We start from the raw sequence: 23,609 nt of genomic DNA, 5'->3' as shown, positions 1-23,609 counted from the left end.
TATATTTACAATTATTTTGTATAACCTAGTATAATTTAATATAATTCAGTATTTTCTTACCTCATAATTTAATTTCATTTACAATAAATAATAGCATAAGCTTAAGCCTGTATAATATTGAGCGATTCCCCTTAAGAGATGGGTGCGGAAATCTGCAGTGTGCAGAATATAGATACGAGTAAATTGAATGTTCATGAACCTAAACGAGAACTTTGAGAACGAGATGCACGAATGAAAAAAAAAAATAGGAACTATGTCGTAGGTGAATATTGCCCTCTTTAATCATTGGTGTTTAAGTACCGTAGGTTCTCTAAAAATAAGATATGCAGCCACCAATGTGTTTTTTTATAAGGAAGGGACTATCGAGATTGAATTCCTCGTATTTTTTTCTTTGTTGCAGTAAGATGAAGTACAATGTTCGATAGGTTGATGTAATATGATCGCAGTAGTATCATGATTATTCGTGTATTTTGTAGGTTAAGGACATGCAGTTTTGAATATTATGTAGGATGATTTTGAAAATTTGAAGTTAAAACATGGTTTTAATAATTAGTCTACAGTACATTAAAAACATTATTCACGAAATGGATTTCACTACGGATCATCCTGGACAATGAGCATCCCAGTTTATAGAGAGTTTACCGCAGGCGTAAACTTCGGAGACTCCTACAACTACTACATATAATCTAAACTAACATAGCTCGCTGTCGAGATTGCATAATATTTTTATTGATTTTTCTTTTCTCTTCTCCAAAATAAAACTGTAGCCAACAATTCATTACTTGAAGTAGTTACTTTTGTTCAATAGCTAGCACTTTCCAGGCGCAATTTAATTCGTTATTTTTTAAGGTTTAAAGCATACATTCAGAAGTTTCGGGACCTGAATGAAGACAAAAAGCTTTCCCTGGTTTTTACATGTAGGAATATAACAAAAATTTGTTATTTTTAGTTGTTTTTAAGAGTGTTTAATATACTAATACACTTCGTATATCCTCAATGTTTATATACCGAAAAACAAATGCACACGCAAAGCGCATCCCTCAAAGCACACGTGCGCTATCTGTTGGTGCTAGTTGAGGATATCCCTATTAGAAAGGAGGAGGTGAATAGTATATTGTGTCACTCTTTAAGAACAACGGAGTTTTGTAAGTTGTTCCCCTATAATAAATACTCACCTGCTGCGCTGGTGTAGGGGTATGTCTCGAAGCCGTTGGGGTACTGGCCCGGGTATGTGACGGCCGCTGCTGCCGCCGCATTCTGGTACTCGTAGAACTGCGACGTGGCCGCCGCTGCCGCTGCTAACGCCGCCGCGTGCGACACCGGCGTCGGGGGCAGAGGGACGATCCCGCTGGGCGCTGCCGTCAGGTAGGGGGACGGGTACACGTAGCCGGGAGGCACTCTGCAACACGAGTCACGCGCTCAGTACCGCGTCTTTCGTAAGAACCCACTAGATCAGTGGTTCCTAAAGCGGGGGTCGTGTGAAGAGCTGAGGGGGTCGCGAGATGATTTACAAAATAAAACAGAACCCGCCTTATTAACATACATTTATGTCGTATTCATAAATATAAACGTAAACGACGTTGGACATAAAATAAAAATGGTTCAGTATTAATTACATAGTAATAGTACAGAATGATTTAGGCCTATATAGAACTAACACATTTTTTTCTTTATTTATTTATTTATTTCAAAACGAATGATGCTAGCCACAATTTGTTATACCTCAAATGTAGAGTATCTTTGGGAGATTACTAACCTCTAGAGCAAATGTTGAAAATTCTTTATTTAATCGACTGGAAATTCACTTAATGACTAGTTTTCAACGTCAAATTAAGCAGGAGTTTTGACTCCCTGTCACAAGATGCGCGGATGTTCATTCTTTATTCCCTATTGTTGGCAGCTGTTTGCGACATTTTGTTTTAGTCACTGAAAACAAATACCTTACTATAATAATACCGGACAGCTGTATACTAGTAGCATTGGCGTGAGTGCGAAATATAGCGGTCCTGACATCTAGCGAAGGGGGATGGAATTACGTCCACATATACAAATATTAACATAGTGGGATTCGGACTATTGTTTAAAACGTGAGTTACTAATGTGGAATTATATATGAAACACTTAAGAAATATTGAATAGTATTTAATGTAAAATTATTACCTTACTAGCCGTACCCGTGCGCTCTGCTGCACCCGTTAGAAATAAATATAAAGTAATTATATAATTAAAATAGGACATTTGATCCAGGGAACATTCGTGTTTGATAAAAGGATAAATCGTTTATTATGTTACTTAATTTAAATTTAATTAAAAAATTAAAATGCGATCATTTTGATCCAGAGACCACTCATTTGGTCATAAAAATTAGTTTAGGAAATACAGGAAACGAATCTACAGAATAGCCTATCAAGTTTTCTGTGCATAAGAATCTATTTTAATCTTACTGTCCTCGATTCACTCAGGAGTTACTGTGATAACATTATAGCATTATGTCCATCTAGAGAAACTACACTTTCCAATGGTGAATTAATAATTAATTATACAAATCGGTTAATTAAGCTTCTGATATTACTTCATAGAAACGCAGAAACATTATCTGTAGGCTATCTTTCATAGCTTTCGATTGTTGCTGTCCAAGGCCCCTTATAGACGAAGTCATTTGTTTTTTAATTTATTACACGGCCTTAGATGGCAGTTATTTTAATTTTAAAACTCATTTATCTCATTAAATATCAGTCCTATCAAAATTTTTCAAAGAATAAAACTTATCGGAAATGATTTTAAAGCAATTTTTATTATCTAACATTTTTCATAAAACTCAATAATAAGCGAGATATTTCGATTTATTTAATTCAGGCCCCCTTATAACCCCCCCTTTTAAATAATGTATTTTGAATGCCATATAGCCTATAATCTAAGTTACGACGAACTTAATTTCTATTCCAATTTTCATCGAAATCCGTTCAGCCATTATCGCGTGAAAAGATAACAAACATACAGACAGACATACAAACAAACAAAAAAAAGCGATTTTCGGTTTCAGGGTGGTTAATTATATATGTTAGGACGAATTATTTTTGGAAAATCGAAAATTACCAGGAAAATTTCGGCTACAGATTTATTATTAGTATAGATATCAGAGCTGCATATTATGAGAATATTGCATACTTCATATTACTTTCCGTAATTATTAATTGTTACATATTTTTCTTTGCTTTAGTGAGACAAAATCATTTCTGACATTAGGAATGAATTTATAATAATGCTTTATATACCCAGTGCTGACAACTGCAGAAATAAAAATGGTAGTATTCTGATGCTTGTAATAATTATTAGTAAAGGCATGTAGACAACAATAAAACTTAATTTGCTAAAACCTTAAAATTTCCAATATATTTTAACTTCTATTCATTTATTAGGCCTAAATAAAAAAGCGAATTTTTATTGTTCTATCAACACAGAGACAAAGGCATTAGGCCTAATAACGAATTTTGTTGACTCACGTTTTATGAACTGTCGGAAATCGAAAGTACGATTTGGAGCAATTTGTAATGCTGCAATTGTCACAATTATAAACAGCACACATACACCCTGACATTTTAACACAGCACTAATTAATAAAACTATTAACTAGCCCAGCAACAATATACATTGCAGTTGATTACAGCTTGTTTCGCGAGTATTTCCACACCGTCAGGTAGGTAGCAGCACCAGCTTCGTTCGCACGCAAAACTGCTAGCTGTCCGGTATTATTATAGTAAAGTATTTGCTGAAAATGCAGTACACATTAAATCAACGGTTCTTCCTTGTGAAGCAATACTGAATTAGGAATTCAATTACAGCTACTCAAAGGGCATAGCAGAGAGAATTGGTGTTCGTAATCCCCACCAAAGAAGCACAATACTGGGACTGGTAAACAAATTGGAAACAACTGGATCTCTAAAAGAATATGACAAATATACAGAATAAAGAATAAACATCTGCGCATCTCGTGATAGGGAATCAAAACTCCTGCTTAATTTGACGTTAGAAACTGGTCATTAAGTGAATTTCCAGCCGAATAAATAAAGAATTTTCAACATTTGCTATAGATGTTAGCAATCTCCCAAAGATACTCTACATTTGAGGTACAACAAATTGTGGCTAGCATCATTCGTTTTGAAATAAAGAAAGAAAGAAAAAAATGTGTTAGTTCTATATAAATCGCTCTGTAAATTGTGACACACGCGTGTAAGTGCATTATAACAGAATCGACGAAATGTTACAGAAGACGAGACGAAGTTAAGTCTTCTCTATTTCTGAGATTTTGTTACGCACTTAACACATGTATTGCATACTATTTTTTGGCCGGTCTTAATAAAAATATAAATTATTATTAATCATTTTTAATTTAAATAAATACTTTATTTTTTCACGTTAACATTTTCATGTATGACCGCCGTTTGTTATTTGTCGATAGGTGTCATTCATTTGTTATTATTCTTATTTGTCGATAGGTGTTATTCATTTGTTATTATTCTTATTTGTCGATAGGTGTTATTCATTTGTTATTATTCTTATTTGTCGAGAAGTGTTATTCATTTGTTATTATTCTTATTTGTCGATAGATGTTATTCATTTGTTATTATTCTTATTTGTCGATAGGTGTCATTCATTTGTTATTATTCTTATTTTTCGATAGGTGTCATTCATTTGTTATTATTCTTATTTGTCGATAGGTGTTATTCATTTGTTATTATTCTTATCTGTCGATAGGTGTTATTCATTTGTTATTATTCTTATTTGTCGATAGGTATTATTCATTTGTTATTATTCTTATTTGTCGATAGGTGTCATTCATTTGCTATTATTCTTATTTGTCGATAGGTGTTATTCATTTGTTATTATTCTTATTTGTCGATAGGTGTTATTCATTTGTTATTATTCTTATTGTCGATAGGTGTTATTCATTTGTTATTATTCTTATTTGTCGATAAGTGTTATTCATTTGTTATTATTCTTATTTGACGATAGGTGTTATTCATTTGTTATTATTCTTATTTGTCGATAGGTGTCATTCATTTGTTATTATTCTTATTTGTCGATAGGTGTTATTCATTTGTTATTATTCTTATTTGTCGAGAGGTGTTATTCATTTGTTATTATTCTTATTTGTTGATAGGTGTCATTCATTTTTTTATTATTCTTATTTGTCGATAGGTGTTATTCATTTATTATTCGGCGGCGATTGTGAAAATGTTGTAATAAAATAAATTATAGAAAGTTTAGTTTTGTCTTCAAAGAAGTAGGTAGGTGACACATTAATTATACATCACTATAAATAAATAGCATATAGAAGATGTTTATAGGTGACACATTAATAATTATACATCAGTGTAAATAAATTTCATACCGGTATAGGTTAATGCTTGAATACGTATTTTACTCCATGAGTGTTTTCGCGAACCTACGATTGGCGCTCAGAACAAGAATCGGAAGTTGTCAGAAATGGTTTTCACGCTTACGTCTTATGCACATTAATTCCTGTTTTCTTACAAATCTCCACTCCAATAAATTAATTTAGAAAGAGTACAGATATAATAAGACATTTAGGTATTTCCTCATAGCACATAGTGTTGCGTGACACTGATAGTTCGTAACTCTTAGGTAAATAAATAAAAGTTGATTTGATTTATTTACTTATCGCACTTGAGTTGTAAGTTTTAACTTACAAGGCCTACTAACAACATCGGTAAAGTTGTAAAAAAGACGATCGGCCAAAAAAATTAAAATAATGCGAAACACTGAAATAAATCAAATTTCATTTCGTCAGGAGATGTCGAGCAGAAATTAAGTTTCCTTATAAATCCGTCGATTTCATTTCTGTCTGTTGACATTTAAAACTACCCTTAAAAGCGTTTAAGTGTTCGAAAAATATATCAGCAAGGAAGGCCAGTCTAAGAAGCCAAAGAGAATTGTTAGATAGATTTGCAGGCAAATCTAGATTTGTATATTCCGATTTCTCTTCTTCCAGGTGCCGATACATGACAACTTATGATATAGCCTATATTATATTCATTGTAAAACAATTCTCCGTTTTATGTAGAAATATGAAATTATTTATATATAAATTCAAACAATGCTATTATTTATACAACATATAACAGGTTCTAGAATTTCCTTATTTTCTAAATTCGGTTTCTATAATTGATAAATATTAAAAAATATTAATGGCCTGTAATTGGATAAAAAGTAATGGCAACAGTTCGATATTTCTGACATGGCTTTATTCACAGGGGTACAACATTAACGTACCTTCTATATAGTAGCCCCCCCTTATTTATTACCTTTTGCCAAATGTTTGGAAGGCGTCGTACACCATCAGCGCGTCCATCTTTGTTGATGTACCGTATTGACCGCCCTAAAGCACGGATAAGTTCATCTCTGGTATTTTACCGGGTCCCTCGCAGTGGTTCTTTCACTTTGGTGAAAAGATCGTATTCGCATGGATCATATCGGGTGAGTACGGTGGATGTTCCAGTAGTCCGCGTTTTCCGTCTGCCTTGGAGAGGTACAGCGTGGTGCAGTATTACCCCATCAATGGCATACGCCACAATGAACATCACTTTCACAGCACTTTGTGTAGGGCGCACTTTCTTCGAACGAGAAGAACCTGGATGCTTCCATTCATTTGATTGACTTTCAAGTTTGGTTGGTTCGTATGAGCGAGCCCAGGTTACGTCCATAGCGACGATTCGTCCAAGAAAGTCGTCATCTTTCCTTTGGTACCGGTCCAACAAGGCCTGTGCGACTGAATAGCGGTGCCATTGTTAAACCTCGGTAACCCAGAATGTCTTGCAGAATGTGGAGCACAGTTTTGTGACATACTCAGACTTCCGCTGCTAACTCACGCGCAGTCCATCGGCGATCAGCATCCAACAGGGAAGCAAGGAGTTGAACTGTGTTGTCCTCTACGCGGGGTCGTCCTGTACGGAGGTTGTCCTGAACGGCATCCCTGCCTTCCCGGAACGTTTTAACCCATCGTGCCACTGTGCGATATGGCAACGCGGCATCGGCATATGCTTCATGCAGTACCTGAAAACATTATTGTGCACTACGACCTCGTATCACTTCAATTTTGATCCAGGAACGTTGCTCTAGTTTTGTAAACGTGGTCTTAGGGCGCTCGCACTATCCCTATGAAAGTCAACGTTCTACACACTGCAGTAGATTGACAGAGTACTGTCGCCGCTGGCTGCACTAACTCATATAACAGTCCTTGTTCATGTCCACACAGCTGGCAACTCTCGAACGCACCATCGTCACGTGACAGCAGTGTTGCCATTACTTTTTATCCAACCTATGTATAAATATATTCCTAAATTATTATGTATAAATATATTCCTAAATTATCAAATACCCAATAGTAGTATTTTACTGTGAATTAAGACTGCCGAAGGGAGAGTTACAAACTATTTGTTTTTGTATTTCGCAAGTATAATTAGTGCGATTAAGAACTAGATCCTAGCAGAAACAAACGCATGTAAAGTATGTTCTATGTCAGAGCAGAGAAGAAAACGTGGAACCTCTCGAATTAGTGAGATTCAGTCACCTTGGAGAGCTTGTCCTGCTAAGAGAGGTGATTTTTACTGTTCTTGTATATTCTGAGTTAATTTATTATAGTCCACAATCGTGATTATTTGAAAAGCGAGCTCAGTTACATATCTGTCTCTGCTCAGCAGTTCTCAGCAACTCGCCTCTTTCTGCGCCGAAGTACTGTGACCGTTAATCCGTTAAGAAAGAGGCATCTAAATGTATTATCAGCCAATCTCTGTGATTGTTGTATGCTGGAGCATGCTTTATTGGTATAGTGGAGTTCTTGTCTTAAATGGAGGCACAGTGTGTATACTTCCACATCGTCATATTCTTCTTAATGAGGGAGAAAATAAAGACTGATTAATGCAGAAGAAATTTAGTTGAATTTGACTTTTTCCATCGCTAGTGGAATGTTACAGTTATACAATAAATTAAATCCTCATCCTAATATTGATATTTCCAATATGAATTTCTCTAGATACAGAATTATTTGTTATCATATTTTACAGAATATTGTTGTTAGTTAATTTGAAGCTACTTTCACACCTTATTTCAATTTCTCTTTTTTTCTTTCTCTTATTTCTATTTTGTTTCAGTTTTTAATAAGTGTAGGTTTCCTTTTCCTTGTTTATGTTTTATAAATTAATTTGTTAGTCGTGAACATTGTAATTGGGCTTTGCCTGTTATGTTCAACAATAAATGAATGAATGAGTGAATGAATGAATAAATGAATAAATGCTTTAATAACTTTTCGGAGATTGGATCTACCATCGTCTTCGGGTGAGCGAAAAAGTTAAAGCTATATTTTTGTACTTGTATATTTAATCATTTGCAACGTACCGAAGAAGGATACTTTTCTCACCTCTTTCTTTATGTGACAGCGCACGTAGATATAATTTTCGAAGCTGTGTTTTTAAATTTCTTCAACAGTCAAAATGTACGTGCTTATTACTTTTGTTATTGTTTTACTTAATATATTTTCGATAGTGATTACAGTAGTAGGCCTAAAACGTGATTGAACTCACCGAAGCAACCTTAGTTATAATTTGTAGAATGAACCCCTTCATCTTCCCTACCGAATATGTTTCATGTCGTACATCTGCGTCAGTGAAGTTGCCTATCATCCACGGCGACTTCTCTGCTGCCTATTTTTGTGGCCCAGGAGAGGCAGGAGGGAAAAAGACCTTTAGGGAGGCCGAGACGTAGATGGAAAGATAATATTAAAATGGATTTGAGGGAGGTGGGATATGATGATAGAGACTGGATTAATCTTGCTCAGGATAGGGACTAATGGCGGGCTTATGTGAGGGCGGCAATGAACCTCCGGGTTCCTTAAAAGCCAGTAAGTAAATAAGTAAGTAAGTAAGCAAGGTACGTAAAATAACGATGTCTTCAAGTGGGTGATATTATGAAAATTTTACCGATTATTTCTCGTCCACGTAAAATTTCATTTCTGTTAGTCACGTTCCTCTAGTATTCTATCATCAGAGATAGTAAATGCCATTCTACACATACCTCCAGTTCAGGAATTGAATTCGACTCAGAGTACAATGTCTAGGGAAGGACTTTGTCTACTACCGTAGGCAGGCCTGCGTCTTGAAGTGTAAGAGAACAACAATTCTGATCGCAAACAAAATCGCGTAATATTTCAATCTACAAAAAATATATTTCAAAAATGTTACTCAAACTTTGTTTGATTTAGAAGTTTTCTTCCCTTTTTAAATTTCTGTGACTCAAATTTTTGTAAAAACATTTTCATGACCATTAAAAGAAAAACCAGACGACTTTCCCCATACTTAAACATAAATTCTTGTGCCGTTCACTAGGTTTAAACGATAATTTAATTGTATGGGGGTGAACAGAAACATCTGATGGTTTTGTAAGTGATATAAACTACAAGCCAGGGCTGATGCAGAATTTTTAAAACTAAGGGTTTTGAAGGGGTGAAAACTTTATTTTTTCATAATAGTTTATAACAAACTTTTAATAAACAGTTTACTTCTTGCAATATCACGGTTTCAAATGATATGTATACTTCCTGCATTGCGTATCTGAGTGAAGTATTTCACTGTTGCACTTCTGACTTGTTAGGGGAGAGTTGGGTAGTATCGAACATCGAGTGATATCGGACAGTGCGTTTCTTTCATCTACCATCAGATGATAGTGCCTGAATGACATGATTACGTTTCTGTGATGTCACATATAGAAACGTAACCATGTCATTCAGGTATTACCATCTTGTGGTAGATGAAAAAAACGCACTGTCCGATATTACCCGATGTCCGATACTACCCAACTCTCCCCTAATGTTTTTCCCAAATGAGGGATTGAACCCACAAACCTTCCCTTGTGCACGACCTTGATAGAAAGAACTTATCGTTAGTGAAATCATAATAATAGTGATATGCGTTACAAGAGCGGTATGTTGAAGTTTTCATGTTCGAGGAGAAGTTTGAAAAAGCGAAACGTAGTTTATTACATACCTGAAAGAGGAATTTCTAATTAGTTGCAATGAAATCTCCATCTTGGTTTCTGTTCAATGACGGCAAATTTGCAAAACAAAAATATCTATCTTCAACATTGTTGCTTTAAAATGTTTTCTGTGTTTACTATACTCCAGCAGGCCGTGATATACGTCTATCTTTTTTTTCCCCCCAGTCTATGGAATCTTGTTGATTTTTTCATGGCTTCCTTAATGTTACTTGCATCACGAATGCAGTAACTTTAGTGTAGTTGTAGAGTTTACTTAATTTTTGCAAATATTTAAAAACAATAATTAACAGTGAAATTTAAGTGAAATTGCAGTGGCAAGTTTCCAATTTATAATTATTACTATATTGAACATCTCTAAAAATTATATGTTATGTGTGTTAGGTTGGGAATACTGAATGTGGAATTTTAGACTTTCCGCGGATTGGTTTTGTGCGGAAACCAAGCAAATACGATCTCGCACAAAAGAATATGCATATCTTCTTTATGTAACTTGTCCATGTACAATTTAACATTACATAACATTAAAACGAATCTGTAACACATGAAATTCCTATTTGAAAACAATCTGGTATTTCTGCTGAACTATATATATCTAAATACGCAACCTTGTAGTTTTTGCAACTATATTCTGCTTCAAATGACATTACTTCCGGTGGCCACATCACCCTGATGTGCTTTTAACTTTTCCACAACTAATGAATCTATATTACATAACTTTTCTAGTATGAAAAATCTTCCACGTTCATCTCGATATGCGTAGCAAACTTTTTTTTTTATATACCAAGAATCTATATCGTCCAACTTCGTCTTCTAATGGCGCTATTTGAAAGAGTGGCTACCCTTCCACTCTTTGCGTGATTCCATTTTTTTTACGACATTGTTCTATATCCATTTGCATGCGACATTAGGCTTACCGGTATAGATGACGGCACACGATACATTACTGGTCACGTGATGCTACTGTAAATTGCGCTCTATTTTGTCAGCAGCCATTTTTATTTTTTAGAGGCCGAGTAGAGGGGAGAAAGGCGTGGTTATACCTGTGTCTCCCTTTTAGTCGATAATCTCATAAAATGCGTTAAAATGTATGTATTGCGGTATCGTTTTATGCCGTACGTACCGTATAAAGAATTTTATCACGATTATGTTGTACGTTAATTCAATCGAATGTAACACACGAAAGTCAAGGCTGTATTTCATTTCTCTTATATTCGTTGTGGCCACTAATATATAAATGGACACCACTTGACCCCCTACTTGGTATTACAGCAATGTCATGATTTCGTCAGTAGGCCTATTTGTAGATAAGTCGTTCGTTAGATATGATATCGCGATAGTAATGTCTGTAACATAGATAACAATTTTGCGAAACACTCTGTGATAAATATACAGAATGCAGAATATAATTACAACAACAGAAATAGAAATAAAATAATACAATCAGTATAAAAAGAGGATACAATAATATTAACAAAATTTGAGGACCGAATGAGCAGCGCTCGTGTTCGGTCGCAGTTCATGTATGTTATTAATAAAAGAAGAATATAGATAATAAAATAAAATAAAATAGGAACTAAAATTAAAATTACAGCTGCAAAGAAATTATATAATATAATATTAACATAGAGAAGAATAATATCGTACGTGAATAGAGTAGGACAATTTATGAAAATATATATATTCCGCAATTATAGAATACAAATATAATATAGGCTGATTAATTTATACACATAGGCAATAAATTTATTTAATCAAATTGAAAACATTAACACGTTTCTAATTTTCTTGTTATATGGTAGTGGGTTACATGTTAGAAATTCTGGATGTAATTTAGCTAAAGAATTAGGCTATACATACGAGGGCCAAAATTAATACTATGCTTCAGACCAGCAGATGTGAAACATAGGGTGCTATTCATAGACATTTCGCAGCACGCGCTACGAGCGTACTAAGCTAGCCCCGGCTATCCACTGGTTACTAGTACAGAATTCAAATCATATCCTATCGCTAGCACTGGTATATGAATACGAAAAACGCTGATCATCCACGGAAAGCCCGCGCTAAAAATGTCTATGAATACGGCCCATAGGTTCTACTAATGTTGAATTATTATTTCGTCTTGTGTCATGATTATGTGCCTGTAACATAAACACATTACAATTTTTATGATAAAATTTTAATAGATTATACTTATAAATTTGTTCAATATTAAATACATTGAACTCAGAATAATAGTTATTTATGGTACTTGTGAGGTAAGTGCATCTTTATTGCACGAGTGGAAAGATTTAAGCACGAGGCGTCAGCCGAGTGCTTAAATTACACGAGTGCAATAAAGATCACGCTCACAAGTACCATACGTAATTTTATCCATGATCATAACGAAAAATTATGTTTTATAAAAGAAAATATGTTGAAAATAAGTCCTCGTGTAATCACATACCATGGCATGGATTTTAGTATCAATACGTATACTAGGTAGGTCATGATGTAGGAGGCCATGATTAGTAAAGAATGGTATCTAAGGCGTTGGATAAATAACAAATTATAATTAATTATATAATTTTAATATATATTTTTTCATTTTAAACGTGTATTTTCGTCTTTTTGAAGTTTCAGGGATTATTTAGAAGTGTTCACGGGACTATTGTGATTAAAATAATTTCACATTTTACTTCTGTAAACTTAAGAGGAATATTAAAACTTAATTGATCATCGTGTCTGTTTAGCTCATTTGGCTAACGTGTGTTGTTTTAAAATCCTATAAACCCAACTTCGTAGGTTCAAGTCTCCTCGCATCCCAAAAGGTAAATTATTACAAAATTTTAAAAATATGCATATTAGATATGGATATAATGTACAAATTACGACGTAGTAGATAGAGAAAAGAGAAGGAGATTGAGTGTATGTATATTTAAGAAATGGTAATAAAGAAGTAGAGGTAGTGACATCTAGTAACTAATATATTAACTTCTTGAGTAATAGTTGAATGGAAAAGTATACGTGTGTGCCCGGGTACTAGGAAAATACTAATGAACTGTGAGATAAAGTTCAAACTGTGAGGTAAAGTCTTTATCTCACTAGCGGAATAAAGTAATTTTGAATAAAAGCCTACTTTACAAACGCAAAAGTATTTAGTAAAGGCATGTTTTTCGTTATGGTCATGGATAAATTAATTTAGTTGGATAATCAAAACGTTTCTTCAAACAAATTTTAATTATTCGTTTTTGTAGTAAATTTATCGAACTAAGATTAATTTTTCGTACTTCTACCCCAAACAATAATGCCATATTGAATGATAGACTGAAAAATGGCCGAATAAGCATTTCGTAGAACTCTAATGGGCAAGTAGCATTGAAGATTAACGAATTTATAAATTGTTTTATGAAGCCTCTTACAAAGATAAGTAATGTGATGAGGCCATTTTAAATGTTGATCAACAATGATACCCAGATATTTCACATATGTGGCTTCTTTTAATGGTGGACATTTACAACTTTTGGGATCTAAATAATTTTCACTGTGTATTTTTAGTCTGTATTCATTGCTATTTTTTTAATTTTGAACACAGGACATTATTTTAAATTTTTATTCACGTGTATTAAGCAATCGATTGTGAACCGATTGCTGTAGAGATTGTACGTATTCCTTAAATTTAAAGCCATGCTAGGTGTTTAAAAGGACGCTTGCGTAAGGCACTGTGTTAGGAGTTGTACTTTGAAAGATTTTTCGTGTAAGTGTAACTACATTATCTTTAGTAATAATTATAGCCGTTACTCTTTAAATTTTTAAAGCAATAAATCAGTCCATTTCAAACAAAGTTATATATAGGGTGATTACAAAATGCTAACATTTTTGTGATAACAAGCACCTCGTACAACATAAATGTAGCTTAAATGCAGCACGTAAGAAACATAGAAGCACCAAATTAACGCCAACGCCAAATCAACATAGCCCAAAATATCTCCAATGACTATATGCGTCGTGATCACCCCAATAAATAACTAAATACATACATAAAGCAGACGAATTACTTAATATTACAACTCATAAAGTCTGCATCATTATATAAATTAGGATTTCCACTTTTCAATTCAATGAACGACAATGTTCTTCGTGCGAAAATAAAAATCAAATATTTTATAACCTAGAGAGTGACCGCATGTAATGTCGTTAATTTCAGGGGGTTATTCCTTGAGAAATTTAAAACAAAAATAAGTTTTATACAATTTTGCTCGTTTTTGTTTCCTTTCCGAGATAAAAATTGTTTTATATGAAACATTTCATGGCGTTTTTTTGGGAAAACTTTGATTTAATTTCCAATATGCTCAGTCAATTCAAGAGAGCAGTGTATTATGATAATAGATGATTGAAATAATTTTAGTTTTGTCCTTTAAATATGCAGAAATTTGATCCGAACAAATGTAACATTTTAAAATTCCTTTTCGAAACGAAAGTTACATTTGTTCGGATAAAATTTATACACATTTAAAAGGCGAAACTAAAATTCTTTTAATCATTTATTATCATAATACACTGCATCTTAAATTTTCTGAGTATATTGGGAATTAAATCAATGTCTCTCCTAAAACACGTTATGAATTATTTCACATAAAACAATTTTTATCTGAAAGAGTAAACAAAAACTAACAAAATTGTATTAATGTGAAGAATTGGTAGAACGGGGAAAAATTCTCTCCGGCACCGGGACTCAAACCCGGGTTTCCAGCTTTACATGCTGGCGTTTTATCCACTAAGCCACACCAGATTCAAGTTCCGATGACCGATTGAATCCCTCTCATTTTTAAATTCTGCCTACTATCCTAGATCATATATACCTGAGATGGGTCGGTCTTATAGGCTTTGACGCTAATAACTTTTGTCAGGTTTACTACGCTGCCATCTAGTTGTTACATAAGGAGTCATGTCATAATTCCCATTTGCATTGCATTAGCGACTGTACTGCCATCTCGTGTTCGTTTACGGCGGACGGGTGGCGATCCTGGCGGTTGTTCTCTTTTCCAAGTGCAAACGATTTTAACACAACGATGACCTATCTGTTACATATATGATCTAGGCTACGTGTTCCCCTTTGTTGACCTACCTTCGTGTACCGTGTCACAGTTTGTGTGACAGTAGAGACAATGTCCAACCACAAATACAGAAGTGCACTCATTATGACTGACTTAGTAGCTTAAACTGAGAGGGATTCAATCCGGCATCGGAGCTTGAACCCGGTGTGGCTTAGTGAATAAAGCGTCAGCAAGTAAAGCTGGAAACCCGGGTTCGAGTCTCTGTGACGGAGAGAATTTTTCTTCATTCTATCGATTCTTCACCATATGGAAACATAGGATTACTGCACTGAAACTCCATTTGTCTTGTTCATGACACACGTTTTCCTGGTTTTAGAAAATAGGTATACAACTTCAAATAGGAATTGGTTTGATGCGATATTGTTATGAATGTGGTAAACATTTTATTGCTGAATTAAGGACATGTAGGTAAAAAATTCATCTGAGATACGTCGTTTCACCATGATTTTTTTATCGTGCATTAGTTAAGAAGTTCAAACAATTGGCTCGTACGGTTGATACTGGAATCGAGAAGATCAAGAATTAATGATATTCAGGTTGCACAGCTACCTAGAGAAAACCCATTTTCAGCCAGCAGTAGACCTACCAACATAGCCTACTAAGCAAATGTCATACAACATCCCTTGTAAAATTTTACACAAACGTCTGAAAATTTATCTGTAGTAATGTCACGAGAGGTCTGAGATTCGCCGATAAATCCACGAGCGAAGCGAGTGGATTTATCTGGGAAATCTCAGACCTCGAGTGCATTTATTAGGACTATTTCGTGAATAAAATAAAAATGTAAATAATATATCCCTAAAATTCTATCACAAAATGTTAATAATTGTTTAATAACGAATACTTAACCTATTTAGACATTGTGAAGTTGAAATACTCGTAGATGAATATCGATTACTGCAATAAAGAAATTCGATGTTATTATTCAGTAATGCCAATTGCGAAAAGCGAAATACAGATTTAACAATGTTAATTACATGTACTGCACTTTTCTCTTATTATTATAACATAAATACATTTTCATTATCTGCTGATATCATAATTTAATTTAACAGTAACAGTGGGGACAGCTATATACCAATGCTTACGTATTCACAGCGAGACATGTTGCTACACAGTGAAGCCATCTCTGTATAGATAGGCCTAATTAAAACACGAATTTTATTACGCCATACGGAAGGCAGTTTGATCAAAAGACCTTGTTATTACTATGCAAGGTCATTGGGTTTGATATGCGATGATAGGCTATGTTACCTGTGGAAGCAGGACCAATCTCAGCTGTGTCTTATTTCGACCGTTACAATCAGTGCTACACGAAAGCATTTTTTATAGCTCGACAAACGCATTCTCGCTGTAGTGTGTAACGGAACTAAAGCTGCATCTACACAGTTCAATATTCCAATCTCGTATGCGTGCAATCTGGGAAGAATATTGAAAGAATCAAGTTTAAAAGGTACGTTCAATTAAGATGCATGAAGATTTTGTGCCTAAATGGTGCGCCGTTTTGAACGTCGTCTTCACTGCGTCAATATATTAATTAATATTAAATATCAATCTTGCATTCATTGCTTTAAAGTTGAAATAAAAGTTTAACCGTGTAGTTACATCTTAATGTATTCATGATCATCAATTTACGGGGAAACAGTTGGCGACAACGACTAAACAAAAGAACGACCATGCGATAAATTGATAGCGATAAATCTAGCTGCAAAAATTATCGCAAAGTCTGACTGTGATTGGTTGGAATTCAAAATTTCATTACACTTCATTGGTCTAAAATGGAATGACGTCATATGAACGAAATAGTCAACAGTAATCTCACTAGAGACTTTGATTTATCTAGAGAGAATCGAAACTCGAAAGAGATTTAACTGGCTATTACACGATTAGAAGAAATAAAGTACTCTAATACAATAAAATATTAATAATTGACTTACTAAAATTCTATTTAACTAATGTTAGCTTCACCGAAACGTTTCAACGGACCTGCCATTTTTAGTTGACTATCTAGGCTATACGGGAAAATAATGACGATCGAAGACATGTTTTATAGTACTGTAAAGAATTTGCGTTTGCAAACGAAGAAAGAAATAGTAGGGAGGTGATAAAAACAGAAGAAAATATTTAAAGATTAGAAGAAATAAAATACTCTAATATAATAAAATAGGTATTAATTGACATACTAAAACTCTATTTAACTAATATTATCTTCACCAAAACGTTTGAACGGAGCCGCCATTTTCAGTTGACTATGCGAGAAAAAAATGACGATCGCAAAACATGTTTTGTAGTACCGTAAAGAATTTGGCAAACAAACAAACAAATTATATTTGTTTCATTATCTTTGTTTGTGTTAAGTAATGTTTAGACAACTCCCTGAGCACGAGTTTTTACTTCTTCAGGGAAGAATTAAGACTATTTTTGTACATGTTATTTAACTAACAATAAACAATAATAAACAACAATAAACTTTAAAAAAAAATGCTGGGGAAGTAATAAAAACAAACGCCATGGAAGTGATAAAAATAAACAAATGCTAAGAAAGTGTTAAAATTGTGGCAATAAACAGGCGTGATTGGTTGAAACACGTCCTCTCGTACCGTTTTATTGGTCAAAAGTAGTATGACGTACCGTAGTAAAAGTGTAATAGTGATTATAAACTGCAAATGTTGTTTGAATTGAAGGAAGCTGATCACGAAGAGAGATACAACGTTTCGTTGCGTGTATTAGCTCAGATATGAAGTTCACTTTCCTCTCAATGCTTCAGTCAATACAATTGTCCAATATGAACAACAGGCAATCCATTTGCACAGACAAAATCTTAGCACCTCCCATAGCAGCTGAGTTCATCTTGATTGTTCATTTTATTTGACAGTTACATTAATTTCAACTATGTTAGCTACTTCACAATAACTCTGTAGTAGGCCTAGTACTACTACATGTGTTACTGCATAGAAAACATTTAAGATTTTCCGTGGAATACCCAAGTACGATTTTAATGAACTAAAATGAGATACTGTTTGATAATACAGGGACATCATTTTATTTTTACTTCAATTTTTATTGTACCTGAGTTTTTGACTGTACTTCACTCCCACCCCTTCTACTAATGAAGTTCAACCGTCCACACAGATCCAAGACCGCATATACAGTCATAGTAGCCTTAAGCTCATAGTAAACAGTACGTTCCAAAAATATGTTCGCGTTTTCCAGTGACGAAAGAGCTTTCAATATTGCATCATTTTCCATTTGCCTACGTCGCATCCCGGTTTCCCCCACTTGCTTCTATTCGCCTCTCTGTAAATGCTAGTGGCTGGGCTGTCTTAGCTCTTTTCTGAGAACATTAATTTTTGTTAGGAATTGGACGTCTACGTAATATTATGCTCATACAATTGTTTAAAATAACTTAATTAAAAGGGCCTCGTTAAGTAATTAACTCACGTGATTTCCACCCTTTCTACGACGCTGCGACGCATTGTATTGTATTTATTAACATTCCATGGTATTCATACATTGCTTTACAGCTAGAATATGGAACAAGTCAAAAAACTTAATACTATTATAAAGTCTTAATTTATAGTCACAGTCTAGATGATATATATATATATATATATATATATATATATATATATATATATATATATATATATACACAGATGAGATTTACAATATAGTTTACTAGTACAACACATAGTTTTAGTATCAATTTCATGAAGTGTTATTGAATGTCATGAATTCACTTACAGAATAGAAGGCAGGAGAAATTAGGTACTTCTTTAATTTGGCCCTAAATAATCTTATGTTTTGAGTTTCATTTTTTATATCGATAGGGAGGCTATTAAAAATTTTTACTGCCATATAACGCACTCCTTTTTGATAGCACGATAGACTTGCCGATGGAATATGAAAGTCATTTCTTTGACGTGTATTTATGCTATGAACTGTTGAATTAGTTACAAAGTTTTCACGATTACATACGAGGAAGACTATTAATGAAAATATATACTGACAAGCCATGGGCATTATTTGTAGTTTTTTGAAAATAGTCCTACAAGATTCCCTAGATTTGGCATCTACTATTATTCTAATTACTCTTTTTTGTAATAGAAATATACTGTTACTAACTGTGGAATTTCCCCAGAATATTATTCCAAAACTCATTACCGAGTGGAAGTATGCAAAGTATATTGTTTTTAAGGTATTGATATTTACTATCTTTTGCATAGATGTAATAGCAAAACAAGCTGAATTTAGTTTGTTATGACACATGTAGTAACAACTTGGACGGACAGTAGATAGCATGTCTGAGTAATTTTATCTTTTCGGATCGGGCAGAAGTGAAGATTGAATTTACAGTATGTAAGGTCTCTTTTATAGTGTAGGTACAGAATTATTTCAACATGAGTTACTGATACGAATTACGAACCTGGTAATTGGAATTTCGTACAATAGTCTATAGTGCGATAATATGCACATTAGAACTGAAGTCTGTATCGAAATGTACGGCCACTATTTTGAAAAATATGTTTAAATATCCATATTATGTTTATTTTTCAATTTAACTTCATTCTCTATAGTGTACGCTAATGTGCTGTAGACAGTATAATATACACTGCATAATGAATACGTCCGCATGGACAGCTCAGTTCGTGAGTAAAAACACTTATTGTTATAATTAATTGGTGAACTAGTGGACTTATTCGTGTTAAATATGTAATATTTGTCGGGCTTACAGCTGTTTCAGTGCTTCACGCACCATCATCAGGGCCTACTAGATCGCGGCGTCATCTCGAACTTCTCTGCCTGTTAAGAGGGTGTGTTTTATTGTTGGAAGGTGTTGAAGTGAGGAGTCGAATAGTGTGTGTGTACTGAAATTGATCTGTGTGTTGAGGATTTGATCGGGGTGTGTTTTAGTGTGTTTGTATATTTCGTATTGTTCTAGTGTGTTGAAATATACAAACACACTAAAACACACCCCGATCAAATCCTCAACACACAGATAGATTTCAGTAGGCCTACACACACACACACACTATTCGACTCGACATTTCAACACCTTCCAACAATAAAACACACCCTCTTAACAGGCAGAGAAGTTCGAGATGACGCCGCGATCTAGTAGGCTCTGATGATGGTGCGTGAAGCACTGAAACAGCTGTAAGCCCGACAAATATTACATATTTAACACGAGTAAGTCCACTAGTTCATCAATTAATTATATTCAAGTGTTAAAAGTGGTGTACGCAAGATTGAAAATGAACTTATTGTTAATAAAAGTACTGTATTTTGATTAAACAAAAACCTAATGAAAATTATCGAACTCAAAATCGCGATATTTCCTAGTTTACGTAAATGGAGTAACTACTTTTCTTCCCTCCTATACCTAGTAAAGTGATTTGTTTGTATTTTACGCCAGTATCATCGAACTCCAGTCGTGGAAGGGGGTAGCAAACTGGGTTTCCTGTTCTTAATCGCTGATCCAAAGGTATAGCCAGGTTAATATTAGAAATGTTAGTAAAAATAAAATGATGTCCCTGTATATGTTATTGCACAGTAGAGTGTTATAATTTCGAGGGAAAAATTGTTCCGGGGCCGGGTATCGAACCCGGGACCTTTGGTTAAACGTACCAACGCTCTCCCACTGAGCTACCCGGGAACTCTACCCGACACCGATCCAATTTTTCCCTCTGACCTCAAAGTGGGCTGACAACCGTCAAGCAACCAACATTTGAGTGCACACTAACTCTGTGTGACTTTAAATTGTGGTTTTCTGTTACGTACAGTGACGTGTATTATGCAAATTAAGCTTTCAGGAATAACTCCCTGTGAAGTTAATTTGAATAATTTCTAGGGAAAAATTGTTCCGGGGCCGGGTATCGAACCCGGGACCTTTGGTTAAAGTGATGGTGTCGGGTAGAGTTCCCGGGTAGCTCAGTGGGAGAGCGTTGGTACGTTTAACCAAAGGTCCCGGGTTCGATACCCGGCCCCGGAACAATTTTTCCCTCGAAATTATTCAAATTAACTTTACAGGGAGTTTATTCCAGAAAGCTTAATTTGCAGTAGTGTGTTATGTTACTATACCCATCACTTTCAGCTAATTTACAGCGTGTTGAGAATATTCTAGCGTTAGTTATAGCACCGCGTACATAATCTATTTTTTAATTTGTCTATATATTAATTTCCCTCTCAGTTATCACAAAGCAACTTAAACATCTATGGAAGAAGAATTAAGTCATACATGTTATGGCACCGTGGAGGGAATAACGGAGTATTATGTGGACTACAAGATGATAATGAATGAATGTAATTCACATCAACGCTCTGTTTGCATGACTACGCATAATTTATATGACCACGCACTGCTTACATGTTTCGAGCTATGACATTAGTCACTGCTTATATCACTATTTGATGATCTCAGCGGTTCTTAGTCGTTGTCATTTGATGATTCGTGTTGATTGCTAGGTCTTCACGGAACTGATATATCCTGTATCCATTTCTTCTTGTTTGTTACAATACATTAAAAATGTTTTAAATTATGGTTTATTTAACGACGCAGCGAGGTTATATCAGCGTCGCCAGTGTGCCGGAATTTTGTCCCACAGGAGTTCTTTTACATGCCACTAATGGCCGGTTTTTCCAAGTATTGTTAGAAAATTTAACGACTTTTAAACTCTAAACAGTTTGTTAATTAATAAAATTGTATGTTTTCAACACCAGTTTGGTTTAACAGATTGTTAATTTTAAATGTAGGATTTCGGGCAGTTAACTCGTTTAACAGTTAGTTAAATATGGCCGATGTCTCCACAGCTGTTCGAACAGAAGTTGCGAAATTAATATTTTGTGTCTCTCTGCAGGGAATGTTTAGCATATGACTGGTAATATAATACTTAAAAAATACTTTGGACTGTTTAAATACATCAGTGTTGTTTTATTTCTTTCGTATTTCGTATCCATAATAGCAATGAGGAAATATAACCTTACTTTGTAATTATTATTCAGCACGTCACCAACAACTTTCATTTGTCAACTGTTTGTTTATGGAGCGTGGCCTACTATAACGGTTGTCATTTTATGCAAGTTTCATAACTCACTCTATAATATAAAATTTAAAGATTAATTTTAGCCAATCAAAAATTGTCTTACATGTGTAGAATCATTACCAACTGCTGTTGAGTAGTTAAAATAGTGCTAACAGACGTTATAGTTAAGTGTTGGTTATCTTAAACAAAATTATGTTGAACACATGGAAAATACATTAACAAAGCGTTAAAAATAAACGGACTGTTAATTTAACATTCGTTAAGCAAAATTAAACATTACTTGGACAAACTGGCCATAAATCTAGTGATATGACCCTGTCGCATTTAAGCACACTTAAATGCCATCGACCTGGGCCGGGATCGAACCTGCAACTTCGGGCACAGAAGATCAGCGCTATACCAAATGCGCCACCCAGGGCGACACAAGACATTAACATTTTCGGTCTATGTAAATACTTTGTAAGAAAATCATGTTCTATAACAAGTCTAAATTTTGCAACAGCTGATTTGAATTAATTAGAAACTGTCCTAGGCTTTTATAGAAGAACCTATAATTGAGGCGGTAGCCGGAAAAAGGGCCCATAAGCAAAAGTCATGTTTCGAGAAAACAAAGATTGAAAGATTTATTTTTAGGTAATTGCACTTTTATCAAAATAACAATTTGCATACTGTTACGATAATATTTGTCTACAAGTTTTTGTTGAATAATATATTCCGACTTTAATTGTGTTATAAATATACAGTGTGAGAATAAATGACTTCCCTGATTACGAAAATTATTTATGGACAAACGACTGAACGTAAAAAAATGTTAAATATACGAGTGTATGAAGGAACTCTCCAAGTTTTTAAACATACCTTATAGGTGCTCGATATGGGCTTCCCTTGTGACCCTGCAGACATCAAGCTGATAGTTCAATTTGTCCCACACGCGGCTAAGTGTATCCATATCGATAGCAACGATGGTGTTGATGATCCGGGCGTGTACCTCTGGCAGATTTTCCGGTAATGGAGGTACAAAAATAGAGTCTTTAACATACCCCCCCACAGGTAGAAGTCACACGGTGTTAAGTCAGGGGAACGTGGAGGCCAAGACAAGAGATTCATGTCGTCTTTGTCGTTGCACTTTCCAAGACCAAGGTGTGCGGCCCTTTCTTTTCTCTCGAATCCACCGTGTCAGGACATGTGACTGATGCCACAGCTGGAGAGTGATAGTGCTGATTCATATATCAACAAAATGGCGCTCCACCTCACTTCCACAACGAAGTCCGGACATTCCTGAACGACCGATTGCCAAACAGATGGATTGGTCGCACGAGGAGAGACGACATGCAGCTCTTATCCTGGCCTCCACGTTCCCCTGACTTCACACCTTGTGACTTCTGTGTTAAAGACTCGGTTTTTT

The 23,609-nt window shown here is 34.7% G+C and overlaps 1 protein-coding gene across 1 annotated transcript in view; it reads right to left on the bottom strand.

Moving 5' to 3' along the window:
* LOC138694961 (RNA-binding protein 24-B-like) overlaps positions 1 to 23,609 on the bottom strand; it is a 374,943-nt gene that overhangs the window by 13,191 nt on the left and 338,143 nt on the right. The window contains exon 4 of the mRNA XM_069819184.1: positions 1,176 to 1,399. Within this exon, the coding sequence (XP_069675285.1) occupies positions 1,176 to 1,399 (224 nt within the window). The remainder of the gene's footprint in view (positions 1 to 1,175; positions 1,400 to 23,609) is intronic.

Source organism: Periplaneta americana, chromosome 2 (assembly GCF_040183065.1).
Source record: "Periplaneta americana isolate PAMFEO1 chromosome 2, P.americana_PAMFEO1_priV1, whole genome shotgun sequence".
Lineage (NCBI taxonomy): Eukaryota > Metazoa > Arthropoda > Insecta > Blattodea > Blattidae > Periplaneta > Periplaneta americana.
This window is presented reverse-complemented; position numbering and strand designations above follow the sequence as displayed.